The sequence below is a fragment of the Pimephales promelas genome, chromosome 19 (assembly GCF_988280905.1).
Source record: "Pimephales promelas chromosome 19, fPimPro1.hap1.1, whole genome shotgun sequence".
Lineage (NCBI taxonomy): Eukaryota > Metazoa > Chordata > Actinopteri > Cypriniformes > Leuciscidae > Pimephales > Pimephales promelas.
Window position 1 is genome coordinate 20,751,334 of NC_142787.1, and position 19,725 is coordinate 20,771,058.

The 19,725-nt window shown below is 37.3% G+C and overlaps 1 protein-coding gene across 1 annotated transcript in view; it reads left to right on the forward strand.

Annotated features, from left to right (window-relative positions):
* Nucleotides 1–18,266, forward strand: part of bcr (BCR activator of RhoGEF and GTPase) — a 60,348-nt gene extending 42,082 nt beyond the window's left edge. Inside the window, exons 6-23 of the mRNA XM_039688213.2 lie at nucleotides 920–980; nucleotides 1,256–1,308; nucleotides 2,260–2,400; nucleotides 7,230–7,351; nucleotides 7,637–7,802; nucleotides 8,303–8,422; nucleotides 8,531–8,606; nucleotides 8,690–8,794; nucleotides 9,158–9,232; nucleotides 9,355–9,452; nucleotides 10,055–10,186; nucleotides 12,859–12,918; nucleotides 13,000–13,109; nucleotides 13,914–14,053; nucleotides 14,243–14,377; nucleotides 14,480–14,585; nucleotides 14,992–15,154; nucleotides 15,330–18,266. Of these exons, the coding sequence (XP_039544147.2) occupies nucleotides 920–980; nucleotides 1,256–1,308; nucleotides 2,260–2,400; nucleotides 7,230–7,351; nucleotides 7,637–7,802; nucleotides 8,303–8,422; nucleotides 8,531–8,606; nucleotides 8,690–8,794; nucleotides 9,158–9,232; nucleotides 9,355–9,452; nucleotides 10,055–10,186; nucleotides 12,859–12,918; nucleotides 13,000–13,109; nucleotides 13,914–14,053; nucleotides 14,243–14,377; nucleotides 14,480–14,585; nucleotides 14,992–15,154; nucleotides 15,330–15,419 (1,953 nt within the window). The 3' untranslated portion in view covers nucleotides 15,420–18,266. The remainder of the gene's footprint in view (nucleotides 1–919; nucleotides 981–1,255; nucleotides 1,309–2,259; nucleotides 2,401–7,229; nucleotides 7,352–7,636; nucleotides 7,803–8,302; nucleotides 8,423–8,530; nucleotides 8,607–8,689; nucleotides 8,795–9,157; nucleotides 9,233–9,354; nucleotides 9,453–10,054; nucleotides 10,187–12,858; nucleotides 12,919–12,999; nucleotides 13,110–13,913; nucleotides 14,054–14,242; nucleotides 14,378–14,479; nucleotides 14,586–14,991; nucleotides 15,155–15,329) is intronic.
* The last annotated feature ends 1,459 nt before the right edge of the window (nucleotides 18,267–19,725 follow it).

Consider the following 19,725-nt stretch of genomic DNA (forward strand, 5'->3'; position numbering starts at 1 on the left):
AGCCTCTGCAACCTCCTATCAGATCTACTGTGTACTTTATGCATCCTGCCATCAAAGAACAAGTCATTTCCATTGTTTATGCAGGGCTTTACCTGCTGGACTCCTCCATGGGATCAATCAGAGTGAATGATTAAAAAGAGAGACCATTATCAACCAGCATAGCAGATCTAAAAGCAGTGCTCAACCCTCTTCAGACTTCAGTGGGAGATTTTATGTCTTGCTAAATGTTATGAAGAGAGGGTGTCTAGAATAAAATCTACATGATGATGCTGCTCACCTCGTCCCACTTTATTTCCCCTACCAGCTGTTGTCATGCCAACTACTACTTCCTTTTACAATTTGGATTTTCCTCCCTTCTAACATGACCGAAAGCAAGCATTAGGATAATTGTTTGTTCGCACTTGTATTTTTTTAATGGACAGTTTCTAGTGGGTTCAAGAGTGTATTGCCGCCAGTATAAAGCTTGCAATAGGAAACATTTACTTACAGCAAATGTATAGATGAAATGTGACAGGCTAATTTATTCATTTAGTCTCTCCCAAAAGGGATTCTTTCGAAATACAGCAAAGGGAGGAGAGAGACTAAGGAGAGAGAAAGTACATTCTCAAGCATGTAACATCAAGCTTTGTTTGTTTTTACATTTAATGTTTAGACTATTGTGTCAAAACTAATAAGCTCTGAGGCTGGTTTTGCCAACTGGCTGACTAGTCATGCCAAATTAACCATTATTTTGTTCATGACTGTGAAATGAGCTGAGAGTCAATACCGTTTGTTAGGAGAAAATCTGCTATGTTATGTGGAATGGTGGTTCTGTAATAGTAATCTGATGTTCTTTTTTAGATTAGAGTTACCAGAGCTGTGTGATGGTGTGCACTTCACAGGTTTATTGATCCTGAGTTTGTCTCTGATATCTCTGCAGAGTCTCAAGGTCAGGAGCACCAAGGAGTGCAAGGACCTGACAGCCAAATACTCACTGGAAAGTAAGATATAACAAGATTGCATTCATTGTTTTCATGTATATCGTTACATTTAAATGATCATTATATTATCTGTGGTATTTTCATTGAGTTTAAGTGTTGCACATTTTGCTCCCAGCATGTAATATATTTCCTTGTTTTAAAATCAGTTGCATAAAACCCATTGAGTGGGTGGATTAGATAAGGTTTCAAACCGGCATTTGAGCCTGCAGTATGAAAGTGGCTCTTGTGAATAATCACCCACTGTGTGTGTTCTCTTCTGTCTTTTTTTCTGCCAGCTCTGCTCTATAAACCAGTGGACAGAGTGACACGGAGCACGCTTGTTTTACATGTGAGTCAACCGTAATTTATCATAATTTTTACTATTGCTCATATTTAGAGAACGTTCCATTTGCCAGATACTGCTTTGTGAAGTTCACTTCCGAGGGTATTCAGCCATCTTAAGTGAGACTCTAAATCGCAGGGAGTGTAAATGTGAAGGCCGAAGGATACTGCAAACAACATAGGAGACAAGTGTACTTTGATAACTTAAAAATTTATAAAAATGCAGAGTTCAAAAGTGCAGAAAGAAACGCTCTTCTGCAGCCATATTTGTGGCAATACCAACTTGCCCAATCTATTTGAATGGGGAAATACTGAAATCTTAAACACTGCTGGCCAAACTCACATTTAAATAACATTTCAAATCAGTCATAAAATCTGACATCAGATGGTGTCATAAAAGTTGTTTCTCACTCTCAAAGGGTGTTAAAAAAAAAAAAAAAAAGCATGCGAATGTGCAGTTCTCAGCACGAGTTTCAGGTTTCTAAAGAAACTGGAGCTTCTAACAACCGCTGCAGTGATGCAATAACTTAACCAATTGGTGATTTACTCTTTTATTTAGAAGGTGGGACTAACACTGTGTCTACACCAGACGCAACAGAAGTAGACAAAACCTATTATAATCATCGATGCTGTCTACACTTGATGCAGTGTAACATGACACCACAAATACTGATGCCCCGTTCTATTTCTGATGTACTTCAAGTGCTTGCGCTTCTTCTCATACAAATGGATTTGCAACGGTTGCTTTGTCTCTTGAGTCTAGTGAGTAACATACACACTGTGTAAGGTGCCCTGTGGTCGCCATATTGCAATTTGGAATTTCTCCTATTCTCAGCAATACAAGTGCACCGTTGTAGTTTCGCATGGACAGCCATTTATTTTAATTTTTTTTAAATAGCATTGATTAAATCATTAATTGAATACATTTTGCTTTTATGTTTGTGTGTATTTTATACAGGATCTTCTGAAACACACACCCTCCAGTCACCCAGATTACCCCCTCCTTCAGGACGCCCTCCGCATCTCACAGAACTTCCTGTCCAGCATTAACGAAGAAAGCACACCTCGCCGCCAGTCCATGACAGTGAAGAAGGGAGAGGTGAGTGCAAAAACCCCTCCTTCCTTTCATTTTGCGCTTCTCTCTCGCTCCCATACGTTCTCCATCTTGTTTACGATAGAGTGTATTTGTCAAAAACGTACTCTTAAAGGGCAAGGAAATGTCAAAATTCCAGGTCGCATATATAGTAGTTGCAGGTGCCCTGAAGCCATTCAGCCAATGAACTCCCATCAGGATACACAAACTAGTCATTTCCATCCATCTCAGAGCCAACCCACCCTCTGCTCTCTCCACAACATATCCTTGGGCAACAATGCCTTCTCTTTATTTCACACTAACATGTACTCTCAATCTCCTCAGGGGCTTTATGCTATAAATATTTGTAACTCTTTGCTGCATTTGAGTTGTTTGTGCTCAGATCTAGTAGGATTTATTTTTAATCACCTCTTCGGTTTCTGCTTACTAATGCTCTTGAGTCATGATGATGTCACAGGCGGTAAGAAAGCACATTCCCTTCCTGACCCCAGCAGAGAAAATCATCCTTGAAAGGATCTTGGGAATTAAAGATATGTTTGGTTTTAGACAGTGTGTTCATTCCAGCAATGTGGCCTCAGGAGAGTGGCAGATGAATTGTTGCTTTGTGATTGATGGTGAACAGCGCTTGCTTGTAATTTGCCTTAATGAGCCACATTGCTCTGTCACGCAACTCATTGATTATTCATAACAGGCCATCTTGTGTGGAGGAGGCACCACCCACTTTGAGTAAACGGTGAGGAGGAGTTTCTACAACGCTCCCACCTTCCTCCCTCGTGCGCGTGCGGACAGACCAACTGATCAAATATTGATAGTGTGTGCATGAAATGAACTCATGGAAATCAATGTGTTGTGTTGGAGCTTATTGTCTTACAGTCCAGTCGAAGAAAATACAAGCGTTAGTTTACCTTCCATTTGTTTTTACAGCTTTTATATGATTTAATAAGCATGCTTTCTTTAATAGCTAAGACTAGCTACTCTAATACTATTTCTCATGCTTCAGGGATTTAAATAGACCATGAGTATTTGAGATACTGACTTGAATCACGCGTCTTGCGAGCACCCTGATTACCATACCAACCATATATCAGCATTATTAAAATTGCTTTGAACACCTTAGCAACTGCATAGCCATTCTCTCAAAAATATTTTGTTAACGAATAAGAAGGCATAATATATTGTTTATAACTCACAATATGAAAAAGCACAATATATGTGGGGTTTTTTTTGTAACTCATCAATTTTGGACAATATATCAGCTGATATGTTAGGGATTTTAACCTTGGATTATCCTGCATATACCATGACCATTTGCCAGCATTGACAAGTTAAAGCTATTATTATATTATATTGATTTTTGCAGAGCTACATTTGAATGGAAGGGTTAAAATGACAATTTTTGTCAACTACCACCATTATTTGACTCACAGATCTAGCATTTAGTCTGCTTTAAATCAGACAGAGATAAAGTAGTCTGGTAAGGTTGCATTTTTATTTTTTTTATTTTTTTTTATTAAATTTCCACCCATTAAGAATCCAGTATTCAGACAGACAATGGTGTAATGGATATGTCATTGTACTTTCTCATCTCCCCTTTTTTCACATAGGTTGCCATCTAATGCTTTTTTTAAAAACCAAATCATTCATTAACACTGCTAAATGAAATCTTTAGAAAATCTCTAATTGAATGTCCATTTTTTTATATTGTTGTGGTGTCTACATTTGCAATTGATTTTAGTTTTTAGTGTTTTTTATTTTTATTTATTTAGACAAAATAGTATAGTATATACTATTGTTTCTATAGCCATCAGTTTCCTGCCATAACATAAAAATAATTATTGGCTCATTCTTTTCAGCTATAATCTTTATATCATTATTACTTTATATTCATTTAGTTATTCTAGCTTGAGCTGAGAGGTACATTATGGTGCCCTAAGCACACTTCTTTGGTTGATGCCACTGAACAATGATCTCTTTATTTAAGAGTAACTTCATATCTGATATCAGTGGGCAGCTAGAACCATTAGAATGATTGTTCAGGTCATGGTTGCGTTGATTAGCTAGCGCGTCTAGTGTTACCCGTGCTGGAAACTGGAGGTATGTGGGTGAGAGAGAGAGAGAAAAGATTGAGGGTGGCCCCAGAGGCCTGCACTAGCTGGGCCAAAGCCACTTAATTAAAATGCAAATGAACCTGCCGTTTTCAGAAAGCAGCTTTCTGCGTCTGCGATACAAGCGCACAGCGATGCGTGATGGGCTTTTTATATGTAACTGCACACGTGCCATCGCTGACTGTGTACGGTACATACACACACTCATTCAAAATGTAAATATGCGTATGAAGTGGATGCACTATGCACTGAAGACACAAATGCAAACACAGAAGAAATTCAAACATGCTGAATTCTGTACAATAGATACACATCAAACGAAAGTGCATACACAACCAGATTGACCACGGGCTATCAAATAAGACTATCAAAAACATATGCATGTCAACGTACCACACACAGACTGATATGAAGAGCGGTTTGCTTCTTGCCTTTAGGGAACAATCTGTAAAGAGGTGATTTAAGCATATAAATGTGGGGCTTTATTCCTTATAAACTAAGTGACACTATTAATGATTCTCATAATACTAATAATAACAGAAATTATCATATTAATTTTTTTAAGTAGCATTATGTTAAGAAGGCTAAAAATGTGCACTCCCAGAGGGTCTTTTGTTTTTACTAATACACATTGTTTAAGCTCCACAAACTGCTAATTTTTTTATTTTGAATGTTTCGTTTTTCAGTGGTTTCAGTCCATTTTTAGTGGGTTATTATGAGATATTGCCATTGTCATGTTTCTACTGGAGGCGAACTGTTGGAAAATGTCATCTGATGTGCTGAGACAGCTCATTTGAGCGTCTCCTCTTTTACAAAGAGGGGAAAAGCACATCATGTTAACTTTAAACTGATACGATACTGGTATAGATTTGCACACAGTGTACAGTGCATTACAGTGCAAGTGTTTGCAGATGAAATTTAAGTAGGATACCAGGCCTGTTTGTTTTTGGACAAATGTGTGAGACTTGCAGAGTGAAGGAGAAAGAGAAAGGAAAAGAGGCTTTTGTCTCTTTGCATTTCGCCTACAGTGAGACTGTTCTGGAAATGCCTTTCATGTAAACACTGAAATGGTGCTCTTTGAAAGAAGAATTTTAGTATGTACTGTTGGGTTTATGTTTTTATTACATTGTTGTTTGTTGGAAAGTATAATGGATAAATTAATAAATTACAATGCACTGGTCTGCTAGGGGTACAGTGATTTTTATGTACGATGTATCTTTTAGTCTAAGGTTAAAATTATATTTTTGGCTGCCAACTATGCAAGTAATAATAAATAAATAAATACATAATAATAAATTAAAAAACAATTGATATTAACAATAATAGTTTTTTTTTTTATTTGACCAAGATTAAGAATTAACAAAAATAATATTTTTTTTGCTGTTAAATTAAATTATACAGTTTAGTGGTCATAATGCAAAACATCTGACTGCAGTATGCCACAACAATAAAGCTCCCTACTACCATCCCCAGGATGGCTGAGTGCATTACCATTGGGAAAAGAATCATAAATATGTGCCTCATCCTCCCTTTTGATTAAAGGCTTGTGGCAAAGTGAGAACTTTGAAAGGTCCCTCACTCACAATGATGTGACCAGAAACTATTGTTTCCTGTAAACATGTGGACCTCCCTGCTTTTCCCGCATTTCTCTTAAGAAGAGTTTAGCAAACACATTTTGGACAACCTCTTTTGCAATGGTATGCGCTTGCTGCATGATTCACGTTTGAAACGGGATAATCTTGGTCGTGTGGGAGCATTTGGGAACATTGTGTTTCCCAGGATCCCGTTTCAGTATTGCTGAGTGCGAGAACTTTGAGTCTCTGAATTCACTGGATTCATCTACCCTTTCTCAAGACAATAACCAAACTACTTACACAGGACCCCGCAAATGATTTACTGTCAAAACAGCTGAGCTGAGGAAAAAGAGGCGCTGTTAACCGCTGATTGAACTGTTTAAACAATGTAATTGCTCTTCCCCTTGGTAGAGATGTGGAAAGAGGCAGTCTTATCTCGTCCACTGCATTTCTCTGTGCTAAAAATGAAGCCATGTTTTTGGCGGTGGCATAAGCTGAAATCAAGCCATTACACTTTGTTCTTGAAATGCAATGACGTACTACGTATCTGGCATGCTGGGAGTTTTGGAATGAGTATGTGGTGACTCTTCCATCTTCCATGTCCCCAGCTGCAGACAGCACATAACTGGGAAATTCACTCAAGCATCCAGTGATATATGTTTGGGTTAGTCAATGGCAGTAGTGATGTTGCACCGAAAAAATTGTGATTTTGGAATGTGGTGGTGAGTGGAGCCAGGTTAGAGCGTCCATGAGTTGGATGAGTTGCTTGTGATATCATCTTTTGTTTCCCCACTGCAGAGGTGATGTGGGAGCACTGATGCATGACATGTGGCCAGGGGCTGTGTTATGCGTAAATGTGTGTGTTTTCACACACTTGCTGGATTATCACTTAACTTATCTGTGGACAGGGAATACCTGTTTCAAAATGTCCTCCCAATTTTCTAATTTCATAAACACAAAGACTCATCAACACACCAGCTCACTGCTCTTTTCTGAGAGTTGATGTCGTCGTTTTTGAAAATAAGGTGGCACTGCCACCTAGTGGCACTTCTGATAAGTCAGAATTGTCCTATTGATATATTTGACAGATACACTTTATTTAATTAATTGTATTTTTTTTGTTTAATTAAAATTGTCCTTTTTTTCTGTTTGTCAGAACCGTCAGCTGTTGAAGGACAGCTTTATGGTGGAGCTTGTGGAAGGGGCCCGGAAACTACGCCATGTTTTTCTCTTTACTGACCTCCTTCTCTGTGCCAAATTGAAGAAACAGATCGGAGGGTAAGGAAAATCTCTGTTTCTCTCATCTTCATTTCTATCTTTCCCTAATTCTGTCTAATCACTCTTTTCCTATTTTTTATGAAATTCAGCTTGCAATTACCATATTGGTGTTGTTGAGTCAGACAGTCTTGTTATTTTCACAATATGAGCCTAACATCCTGACTCTTCAGATTTGTGGGCCCAGTCTGCATAATTATCCATGCTCTATAATCAAATTCTAGGATGTTTTTTGCCTGGATATTAAATTATTTCCCCCATCACCCCTTCTTCCCCTAATGTCTACAGGAAGAGCCAGCAGTATGACTCAAAGTGGTATGTTCCTTTCTCGGATCTCACCTTCCAAACGGCGGAAGAGTCAGAGCCCCTGCCTATCCCGCAGGCCCCTGATGAAGATCTGGATGCCATTAAGATCAAGATCTCATCCCTGAGGAGTGAAATCCAGAGAGAGAGGGTACAGTATATTTTAAACAACATTTCACTCAAATTGTCATGTATAAATTGTTATCAGTTTTTATGAAATTAGAAAAAATAGTAAATATTAACATTTGTGGTTGTCTTCTCAGATCTGACTGTATTTTAATTTGTTTTTTTGAGAATCAAACCACCATATTACAAAGATTTCTGAATGGTCATTCATGTGGCACTGAAGACTGGAGTAATGATGCCGAAAATTCAGATTTGCCATCACAGGAATAAATTACATTTTAAAATGTATTGAAACAGAAAACAATTATTTTTAATTGTTGTAAAATTTCACAATATTGCTGTTTTTACTGTATTTTTAATCAAATAAATTGAGCCTTGGTTGTTTTAAACACATTAGAAAAATCTGACCACCCCAAAACCTTTCAGTGTTAGTGAATTTTTTTGGGTCGCATACATGCATTCAAATGACGGCATTTTTTGACGGAAAAATAGGTTTTACGAGTGCTTTTACTTCTATCTCAACAGAGAGCCAACAAAGGGTCAAAGGTTATGGAGAGGCTGAAAAAGAAGCTGTCAGAACAGGAATCGCAACTGCTGCTGAACTCTCCTAACATGCCCCTCAGAGTGCACAACCGCAATGGAAAGGTAGGAGCCAGTGATTCACAGCCTTTCTGTCAGATCTGATTTTCATCCTCAAACTCCTTCTCAATGTTCCTTCTCATGCTCACAGTCCGTGTCGGTTATGCGTTTCAGAGCTACATATTTCTGATCTCATCGGACTATGAGCGTGCGGAGTGGAAGGAAGTGATTCGAGAACAGCAGAAAAAATGTGAGTGGCATTGTCACTGAAATCAGGATTTGAATTGGTGATAGTTTTTTCCCTCCTCAACTGAATGCTTACTTATTTTTCAGGCTTTAAGAGCTTCAGCCTGACATCCATGGAGCTTCAGATGCTCACCAACTCTTGTGTCAAACTCCAGACGGTCCATCAGTTACCCCTCACTGTCAATAAAGATGGTAAGAAAGATGCACAGGTCTTAAAGACTACATAAAATCAAAGCTGTGTTGTTTTAAAATGTTCCTAGATTTATTGTGCATGATTCTTCAGTGCAAAATATAAATAAATATAAAAATATAAAATAAAAAACACCAAACAAATGTAAAATTTGCTCATGTCTTGAATGACATTTTTTTCTGTTGAGATGACCAATAATACCAAATCTTATCCAAAGCGATTTGATTCTATTAAAAAAAATCGAGAAAATTATTTATTTATTATTTTTCTATTGTGTTTAATATTTCTTTTTCCATTGTATTCTTTTTATGTATTTAAAATGCATTGAACTGAACAGTCATTTCCACTTTTTTCTCCACTTTAAGACGATGAACCTACTGGACTGTATGGATTTCTGAATGTAATTGTCCATTCTGCCTCTGGACTTAAACAGAGCTTAAGTACGTGTCTTTTTCCTTCTTCCTCTCTCTGTGCTCATCAAAGTTCATGTATACAATTGCTTGTCCTGTCCTGGCACCACATTAAAGCATCAGTAACTCCTAATTCCTTTTCCTCTCTTCAGATCTGTATTGCACATTAGAGGTGGATTCCTTTAATATCTTTGTGAATAAAGCCAAAACAAGAGTGTACAGATACACCACAGAGCCCAAGTGGAATGAGGTAATCCCACATGCCCATCCCTGTCTATATACCACTGATATGAAAAGACCTGCCCACTGATATGCTCTTGAGGCTTTAGTTCTTAATTAAGAGCAGCATAAGTGAGGCCATGTGGAATATGAAGTCCTCCTGGACAAATTATATTTTATATATTTAATTAAAAGCAATTACCATCCCCCAAAGTAAAGGGGAGAAAAGGAAAGGAAATGAGGCATACCAGGTGTTAAATCTGGTCAGAGGTTCCTTTTACACTGTTTGGTGAACTGAGTTCAAAAGTGACAATCTATTTGGTTTTTCTAACAAAATGTTGGCATTCTGTGTTGTTTTATTAATAATAATAATTGTATTATTATTCAGTAGCATGCAGGTTTTTTTATCTATTTTTTATCTATCTATATATATATATATATATATATATATATATATATATATATATATATATATTTATTTTCCCAAAAAGACGTTTTAGCTACTGTATGCATATATTTGTTGTATTCGTTGTGTGTGTGTGTGTGTGTGTGTATATATATATATATATATATATATATATATATATATATATATTCTGGATAATGTAGTTCTTCTGTATTTTTTTGCTTCAGGAGTTTGAGATTGAGTTGGAGGGCTCCCACACATTACGTCTACTGTGTTACGAAAAGAGCTACAACAAAGCCAAGATGAACAGGGAGGATGGAGACAGCACGGATAGAATTATGGGCAAAGGACAAATCGCGGTATGATCTACAGTCCACTGTGTAAATACTGCAACAAACATTTTGCCATTGTAATTTTATTGATTAAAATGTATTATTTTATATATATATTATTTTATTTAGTAAAATTTAGAAGTATTTAATCTTATTTTGAATTAGCTTTTATTTTTATTATTGCTTTTTTCATTTATTATTTTATGTCATTTAGTCTTTTTTGTCATATTCAAGTAATTTTAATACTTAAAAAATACCCACATTTGTTTAAACTGTTTACGTGTATATACCAATACATAATTAAAATCTAAGTACTCTGAAAACGAAAGTATACAAATCGAGCGTCTGTAGTTCTCTCAGTGCAGCAATAAACACAGCTCATTATTTCCAACCGGGACGAAAGAAATGATTGGCTGGGCGACTGTCACATATATCTGCTCTTATGAGAGACATAGACATACATAGACAGTTTAAACAAATTTGGGAAAAAGATTTTTTTTGAAAATTGCTACCTACCACACCACACCATTTTTGTATAAATATTTTATCTAATGTTTTTATTTTTTTATTTTTTCTATTTTTAATTTTATTTCAGCTTTGTCAGTTAACAAAAATTATAGTTTTAGTTACCACCCAGGCCTTTAGTATACACATTTTAAACCAAAATTTGGGTGGATGGTTGACTAGTCATTTGTCACCCCCACTATGTAGTAAGTGAGGTCAACTAATATGTTTCTGTGTATTTTGTAGTTATTTAGCCTATATATTGTTGGTTAACAAATTGGCAAATTCCTACTGGTTAAACAGGTGCGTTGCGGGCATAAATTAGCTTGGCTCTCATGTAAACTATTGTGAGCTAAGTGTCATTCTCCATCTGGGCACTCAATGAGTCCGGTTAAAGGTATATCTGCTCTTATGAGAGACATGGTCCCAGATGGGGACTGGCCTTTATACTCCAGACATTTAATCTTCTTTCTAATAGGTAGGGTGTTATTCACTCTGCCTTGGCTTTTAAGGCATCAAATCATCCATAATTCATGTGTCCTGTCTCAAAATGTCACAACCAAAAAAAAAAAAAAAAACGTCAGATCAGCTGACCTATCAGTCCCCTCCCTAGAGAGTTTTGTGGGAGATTGGTGAGAACCTACTCTGATTGGTGCACTGGATGTTAGTGGCTATGGAGGGATTTATGGGCAGGGCAGGGCAGCTTACTCAGACTGAGGTATGTCAAGGGATCATCTACTCTGAGCTTGAGGTGCAGAAAAAGACAGTTATGCAGTTTTACTCAAGGAAACGGTGTCGAGAGTCCTACGGCTTTTCCAGTTCCAGCTGAAGATCGTAGATGGGAAGGAGATGAGTGAAGATGCGGTGGTAGGGCTGACTGAGGAGGGCAGGAGCTGCTCTCCACCCTTCAAGGACTGTGATGTGGAGCTGGTGAAGAGTGTAAAAGTAGACATTTCCACTCAAACTGCCCTGGCAGACAAAGGAACAGGGTTATGGTACCGTGTACAGAATGTCCTGCACAGAAGAAAGGTAAAGAGAGGAAAAATTACAGATGGTTGTTTGTTGAGAGGGAACTGTATTCAATCATAATAAGAAGTTTAACAGTTGTATGGGTAAATGTTTAAGCAGCCATTAGCAGTGTCCTGCAGTGTGACATGATATACTTCAATGTACTAAAATAAAAATAAAAATAATAATGTTTTATAATTAGAATGCATGCATTTTTATAGCCTTGTATTGAGAGACTGCATTAAATATTTGTTAAACAAACAACAACAAAAAAAAAAACATTTTGTGTTCATCATTTTTAAAGTATTGTATTATATATTGCACTTTGATGATGCACTTTAAAAGAAAGCCATGCTGTCGGTCAATCAGTTTTAATGATTTTTTTCCCAATTGTTTGCTTATAATATTGGTTATTTACAATTTATTGAAATTTCAGTCAACTTCCAAATGTCAATAGTAATATCATCTCTTCATATTTTCATCTACTCTGGCTTCCTATATAATCTGGATAATAATAATAATAAAAAAAAACTTTTTACAAATTGTGTTCTATTCATTAGAATTAATATTAATATTTTTTCATGCCATAAGTCAAAATGTACCAAAAGGTAATATTATAACTTTCAAATATTGCCAGTCATGTCAGCATTCTCACATTTATTCATTTATTTTTATATATATATAAATTATTATGTGTGGGTGGAGTCATGTGGGTGCAGTTAGCCATTGGACTTCTAATGACCTTAGTTGGCACTGGTGTTTGGCCGGGCTTCTCACTCACTCTCTCTCCCTGCCCTGTTGACAGACAGGTTGTAATGACTGAGATGATGAGATTAGATAGCAGAGCAGGATCAGGCCTTACACGAGACCATATGGAGATTAGGCCAGGATGAGGGAAAGGAACATGCTGAATTTGGCCCACTCCAGATGGCCCCACGTTTGCTTGGAGGGATCATGGAAATTGGCTGGTGATGTGCAAAACTGCTGTATAAGGAGAACTGGCATTAAGAAAAATGTTCACATCACTTCAGACCCTTGATAACATCTGTGGTGTGTATATACCATATAAAGACACACGTGTAGCCAATACAACAGCCCTCTAGATCACAGCAAAGACGAATCCATGTCTTCGTTGTAGTTCATACTGTAAATCCCATTGTATTTTACTTTTTCTTTTTCTTATCCAGTTGGATCCTCAGATGCTCCAGGGTAAAGACTGGCAGAGAACAGTTATCCCCATGAATGGGGTGAGTGTATCCACATCTGCTCCTCTGCTGTAATCCAACCATCCTTCTCTATAATTACTAAATATACACCTTTTTCTGAAGATTGAGGTGAAAATATCTGTGAAGTTCACCAGCCGGGAGTTCAGCCTGAAGAGAATGCCCTCACGGAAGCCCATGGGTGTGTTTGGAGTAAATATCTCCTCGGTGACAAAGTGAGTCAGCACACATTTTACATGAGGATTAGACACACTAGAAAATAATTTGGTCATTCTTACAAAAAGGACCAAATGACATTTTGAAGCTATTATTTTGCATGTTTAGGCATTCATTGTGGCAAAAGAAATTAGAATATACAGAAAATTACAGGCTTCATAGAACTGCTTTTTTCTGTGCTGTGTTTATGGTCTGATTTGATTGACAGTAATGAGGATTGTCTGTAATGAGCTTTCTAGTTGGTTTAAGGGCAGAACCAATTAATGCTTTAAAGACAACATGACAACACCATTACAGATACTTAGAACCTAACATGTGCACTAAAAGTCTCTACATAAGCAGCGCCTACCATTGATTAATGTAAAGCTTTAAAGAGATAATTCATCCAATGATACATTTTGTTAGTTTCTCACCCTCATGTCATTGCAAATCTCTGTTTGTTCTGTTGAACACAAAAGGCATTATTCTACTCTTTTTCATACAATGAAAATGAACGGTGAACACAGGCTTTCAACTATTAAGCAACACTACTAATTCAACATTTACTAATAAGAAATGTATCTTTATCTCACCATGTTAAGATGATTAAATGCTAAAATGATAAGAAGGATCAAGACTGTAATGGCTGCAACAACAAAAAAAGTATATATGCAAACCCAAAGAGTAGTGTCAAAATATTAGATTTTGTTTGCATATCTTGTTTTTGCTGAATGTTAAAAAAAAGTGTTGCTCTGTTTTTTCTGTCCATCATCATTAAAATCAAATGGCTGGTCTCGTGATGTTGTTATTATTTCTTGTCTCAGGCGGGAGCGCTCTAAAGTGCCCTACATTGTCAGACAGTGTCTAGAGGAGATCGAAAGAAGAGGAATGGAGGAAGTGGGCATCTACCGTGTTTCAGGAGTGGCCACTGACATCCAAGCGCTCAAAACTGCATTTGACACCAGTGAGTGACCATTTTCATTTCATTTCAGCTTTATTTATATAGCACTTTATGCAATACAGATTGTTTGAAAGCAGCTTTACAGTGGTGAACAGGAAAATAATGATATAACGATGTAACGAGCAATGACCGATATATATTTTGTCAGCCAATTTGGTTGCTGATCTCTCTCTTTTTCTCTCTCTGTAACAGATAATAAAGATGTGTCAGTAATGATGAGTGAGATGGATGTGAATGCCATTGCCGGAACGCTGAAGCTGTACTTCAGGGAGCTTCCTGAGCCTCTGTTCACCGACGAGCTGTACCCTAACTTTGCAGGGGGCATTGGTTCGTCATTTGTTTTTACTTACAAAACACAATGCCGAGTATCGAGCAGGCTTGGCTTCTGAAAGGTAGAACTAAATGGATTATGTCCTTGTTACTTTTCAGCTCTCTCAGACAGCGTAGCTAAGGAGAGCTGTATGCTGAACCTCCTGCTGTCTCTACCAGAGCCCAACCTGGTCACCTTCCTCTTCCTGCTGGATCATCTCAAGAGGTAGACAAGATTGAATTGACTTTCACAATGTTTTCAGAGGCTTAACAACAAGGAAGACAGATTCCTGTTTCTGGAACATTCACATGAAAAAAAAAAAAAAATCAAAGCTGTATGGTTTCAGGGGTAAAATCTTTTCGGAGCACATTTTGCTTTCTTTACATCACATGGTCCCTCTTGGAGTGCTGCTAGCTTCATGATCAAAAGATTTAGTTGGGAAATCTCACCATGAACATATCTAGGTCAAATTTCATCCCAATTGCAAAAAATGAATAGAATAGAATTTATTCTTTTCACGTTTTATGGTGAAATATGGCTTGAACATGTTCTTGGCACTTGGCAGGTCATCCAGATGCTTTTTTGCACTAATCCTCTCCCCTTCTTCACTTTCTGCTCTTTTTGTTTTTAGGATTGCCGAAAAGGAGAGTGTAAACAAGATGTCTCTTCACAATCTGGCAACCGTGTTTGGCCCGACCCTGCTACGACCCTCTGAGAAGGACAGCAAGATCCCCACTAACCCCACACAACCTATCACGATGGGGGACAGCTGGTCACTGGAAGTCATGTCACAGGTATGCTAGGAGTGAAACCATAAAGAAAACCATGATGAACTATTTACAATTTAAGGTCTATGAACATGATGGCAAGTACCACAGAAAATGATTTAATCGAAAATGAATTAACAGTATGTTTGTTTATTATCAGTTTTTCTAACATGCTCTGTCTTTTTCTTTTTTGCTTCTGTAGGTGCAAGTTCTGTTGTATTTCCTTCAGCTGGAGACCATCCCGACGCCAGACAGTAAGAGACAGAGTATCCTGTTTTCCACAGAGGTCTGAAGGAGTGCTTATTCTCATTGTAAGTTTTACACCAGTGGGAAAGAGAGCAAGCGAGTATGTCCACCCACTAGGTAATGGATACTGGAATGCACAAGAGCTACAGTACGTCCTTCTAGGCAAAAGCAGGAGTGCTTCGTTTTTCTCGCATCTTCTAGCTGCCGCCACTAGGGGGCACCTCAGCCCTTTTAAACATTGAAGAACTCTACTCGGAGCACATCTTGAATATTACTGAACCCTCCATGTAAACCGCCTATGTTTCTCTGAACATCAGTGTCCGTTCAGCACCTTCGCTCCGCATTCTGTGACTCCTCAGATCGCTGAGCTCACTCTTGTGTATTGTATGTGGGCCTCTAATGGTCATTCATATCAGCTGGTGACAGTGAATTCTGTCTCTTCTGGCTTTATGTTTGTCCTCATTTTGTCTGTCCCCACTGGTCACTGATGCTCTTTCTGTGCTGCTACAATTCAGTATCCAGCTCCAAATCCTTTTATGTGATAGATAATTACATGGGAGTTCAACGTAGTTCTGATTACAGACTCTTTAAAAGTCAAATGACTAGTTTCTCTTAGTGTTCGTCAATCATTTAAAGGACTTAATTTAATAGGATTTCTGTGTAGACGATGGTGTTTGGTTCGGTTTTTGTCAGTGTTGATGTGATTCTAATTTAAGAACATCAAGGAACAATCTGAAAAATGGATTGATCTGAGTAAAATCTCATTATTATTTAATTTTCCTCTTTTTTTTTTGACCCAGACATCTCTATCAAGCAATATTTAAGGATTCATGAGTGTGTTTCAAAACATCGTGTTTCATTATGCTTTTGTAGTTTAGATCTTTTCCCTCATATTTTGGGAGAGAGATAAACCTTCATACATTTCTAAGTACATAACCAAAAGGGTCAATATATTTTGCTTTATTTGAAGTTTTTGTGTAATACATATAGAATAATTATGATTATTTATTTTGGGGACAGATATCAACATTTCAGTCATTTCAGAGTATGTCTACATTTATCGCTAACTTATCTGTGTAATGAAGTACTGTAGATTCCTTACATATCCTCTTATTTTTCCGTTCTTTTTGAATCCGTTCAGGATTTGAAGATGCTCTGAGAATAGCACACAATACTAGCGTTTCCTCTGCCATATATCTAGTGTTGAGAGTTGACCAAACACAAAGGTTTTTAGCGTGCTTTGGCTTCACTGCACTCTGTGGTTTATGTTCACTGAAAACCATACAGCTGTGCCTCTCGGTCTCATCGTAAGACATTAAAGGAATAGTTCACCCAAAAATATTAATCCTGTCTTCATTTACCCACCATCAAGTTGTTCCAAACCTCTATAAGTCTATTTCTTCTGTTGAACATAAAAGATGATATCAATAAGTGAATGTGTATATTTGAAGAATGTGTGTAACCAAACAGTTGGATTTTTTTTTTAAATCATTGAATCAATCCATACTATTAAAGTCTATGGGGGCCATCAACTGTTTGGTTACACACATCCTTAAAAATATCTCTATGTTCAACAGAAGAAAAAAATCAGTCAGTTTTGAAATATCTTGAGGGTGAGTAAATGATTTTTGGGTGAACTATCCCTTTAAAGGTAAGAACACAATGCTGTATATAGCACAAACTGTTATCCTTGAGTCCTGTCTGATGGTTTAATGAAGGAAGGGTTAACAATGGACGCCAAGAACGACGATGCAGTACAGGAACCGTACAGGTATTCTGTCTTTATAGCATTTCTGTTAATCATATCAGTAAAAATGAGTGCTCTTAATTATTATTTCAGTTAAAGGTGCTTTAGTTACTTTATTTAACATGCAGGCATGTTTTCGATTTAAAAGTGTTTTTTTTAATGTTTTTTTTTTTTTTTTTTAAGTTTTGATAAGTGTTGTTTGTTTGTGTGTTTGAGTTGTAATGTTAAACCAAATTCTGGCTACTGTAGAAGGCTTTTTGAAGTCATATATACAAAAAGGGGTTTAGCAATTGAAAAGGAATTTCTGTTAATCCACCCTCTTTTTCCGTTACCGTGTCCAGTAAAGGTGCGTTTCCATTATCTCATCTGTCCTATTCTCGGATTGTCGGCACTAAATGTACGTTTCCTGTATCTCGCACCTGTCCGATTAGATATTAATAATCATAATTTTACGGCATCACATGTGGTTCCGTCTTGTAAAATGAAACTCTTAAACTCATAAACTGTGATCTGTTGCTATCAGAAGGCATTAGGTGATTCAAAGCATTCCAGTTATGTTAATTGCTTATTTAATGTGCTTATTTAGGTTGTTGAATGTGTCCGGGTTAGAAATATTGGACATATGCTCCAGTTCAATGGGAGTGATACAGCGCATGATATTTGAGAAGCAATTTCTTTGCACTGCACATCGTTTAAAGACTAATGTGATCATTTCTTTTCAACATAATGAGATTGTATCACACACCGTGAGAAACGTCTATAAACATCACTCTCTGCAGTCTGATTTTGCATTATGCAAGAACAGATTTATTTGTATCCACGAAGTATATTGGTTTTTGAGATGATTGGTCATGAAAGCACTGCAAGGGGTCCATCTGTGTCAACTATTGTAATGTTCTGATGATTTATTTTGAAATCTTGCCTTTAAACATATGAAGACATGCTGGACAGCCACTGGGACAGGCTATGGATGCTCTCCCCTCTTTCTCTTAAGGTTTTTGTCACTATTTATTATTGCTAATATCTTAATGTTCTGGTCATAGGACTGTACAAATAGATAACGAATTCTGCAGACTGAAACGTTTGGAAGGCATTTGCGGCCTATGTTTATACACAAAATGTTGAATAAAACCTCCTGTATATGAATACCTGCGGCTTCGTGGTGTTTTTTCCCCACCAAAGTGGTACTTTGCATATTTAATCTGGGGTGCCACAGTAGTTTCACCGCCTTGTATTTGATTTAATATTCTTAATTTATTAGTTCATTTTGCATGTTTAGGACGGAGAAATGTTTTGAAACTCATGTGAATTTGTATTATACATAATGTGTGTGTATGTGTGTGTGTGTGTGTGTCCACATTGGGGCAGCACAGCCATACGTTGCTTCATATAAATGTATGGATGGAAGATTGAAAACTTTTTGTTGTTTTCATCTGTTTGCATGCTAGTTGACAAAAATAGAACTGTTCAGTATAGATTAAATGAAACCTGTTTCTTTATTTTTTTTTCAGATCACATGACTTTTCAAAAACAGTAATACTATTGCCAATAACATTGCAAATGCAGGGAAACATATGCAAATGTAACTACCGATTAATGTTTCAAAATTGGAATTGTATATTTTTACATATATTATTATAGTTTTTTAATTATATAGTCAGTTTCTGTATGTCAATGTTTTTGTTCCAAAGAGCCGTATTCCTCAATATGTCATGATGACATCAGGAAAGATGGCAGCTTCCTATAAGAGCAGCTTAGTGGATTTATTTTTGGTGCATTATGTCTAGTCCTGTGCTTTTGCAGAGGCAGGACAGTTCTCCGGTGTCCGATAAGAAGCCCTGTTTCCTCTTCATAATATGAGACTCTGAGCTTTGAGGAACAGGAGGGATGGACCGAGTTAAAATACAGACTGACATTCTGTCACAGAGCTGTTATGAGAGTGAGAGTGTCGTGTCGTCTGTTGCTGTCTGATTACTCATGTCCACAGTTCTATCTTTCTCCTCCGGCTGTCGCTCCTCCCTCGGCAGGCCATGAAAGCTGTGACCGTTGCAGTGTGGATTGGGTCAGATAAGACTATCCCGCTCCCATCACGGCCCTGCCTGCTCTGAGAGGCCTGCTCCCTTCAGATTTCACCAACCCTAGGTTTGTTCCTCCTCTCCCACTTCATTTCCATGTCTCCCCTGTTTACATTCGCTCACTTCTAATGTGTGTGTGTTTTTTTTTTTTTGCTTTCTCGTTCTGTTGCCTCCTCTCCAGGCCGTTTTGATGATCCTTGTTGCGTCTGAGGCAGTTTTGGTTCTGTCTGGTTGCTGAACTTGGTTCAAACCCTCTCACCCCTCATGGCCGGTATCTGTCAATCACTCAGTATCACTGGTTTGCCGTTTGTATGTGACCTGACATGTTTCCTGCATCCACAGCCAGACAGATCTGCTCTCTTTAATCTTGTGAGGGAAATTTGTAATTAGCTGTGCGTTGTAACCTCATTGGGTTACAGAGGGAAAAAAAAAAAGATTTTAATGTGCAATTGATTTATGGGTCAATGTTGTCATGCTTAGTTTCATCTTGTTATCTGCTAATTTATTCAAATTTGAAAAATGCAATTCAT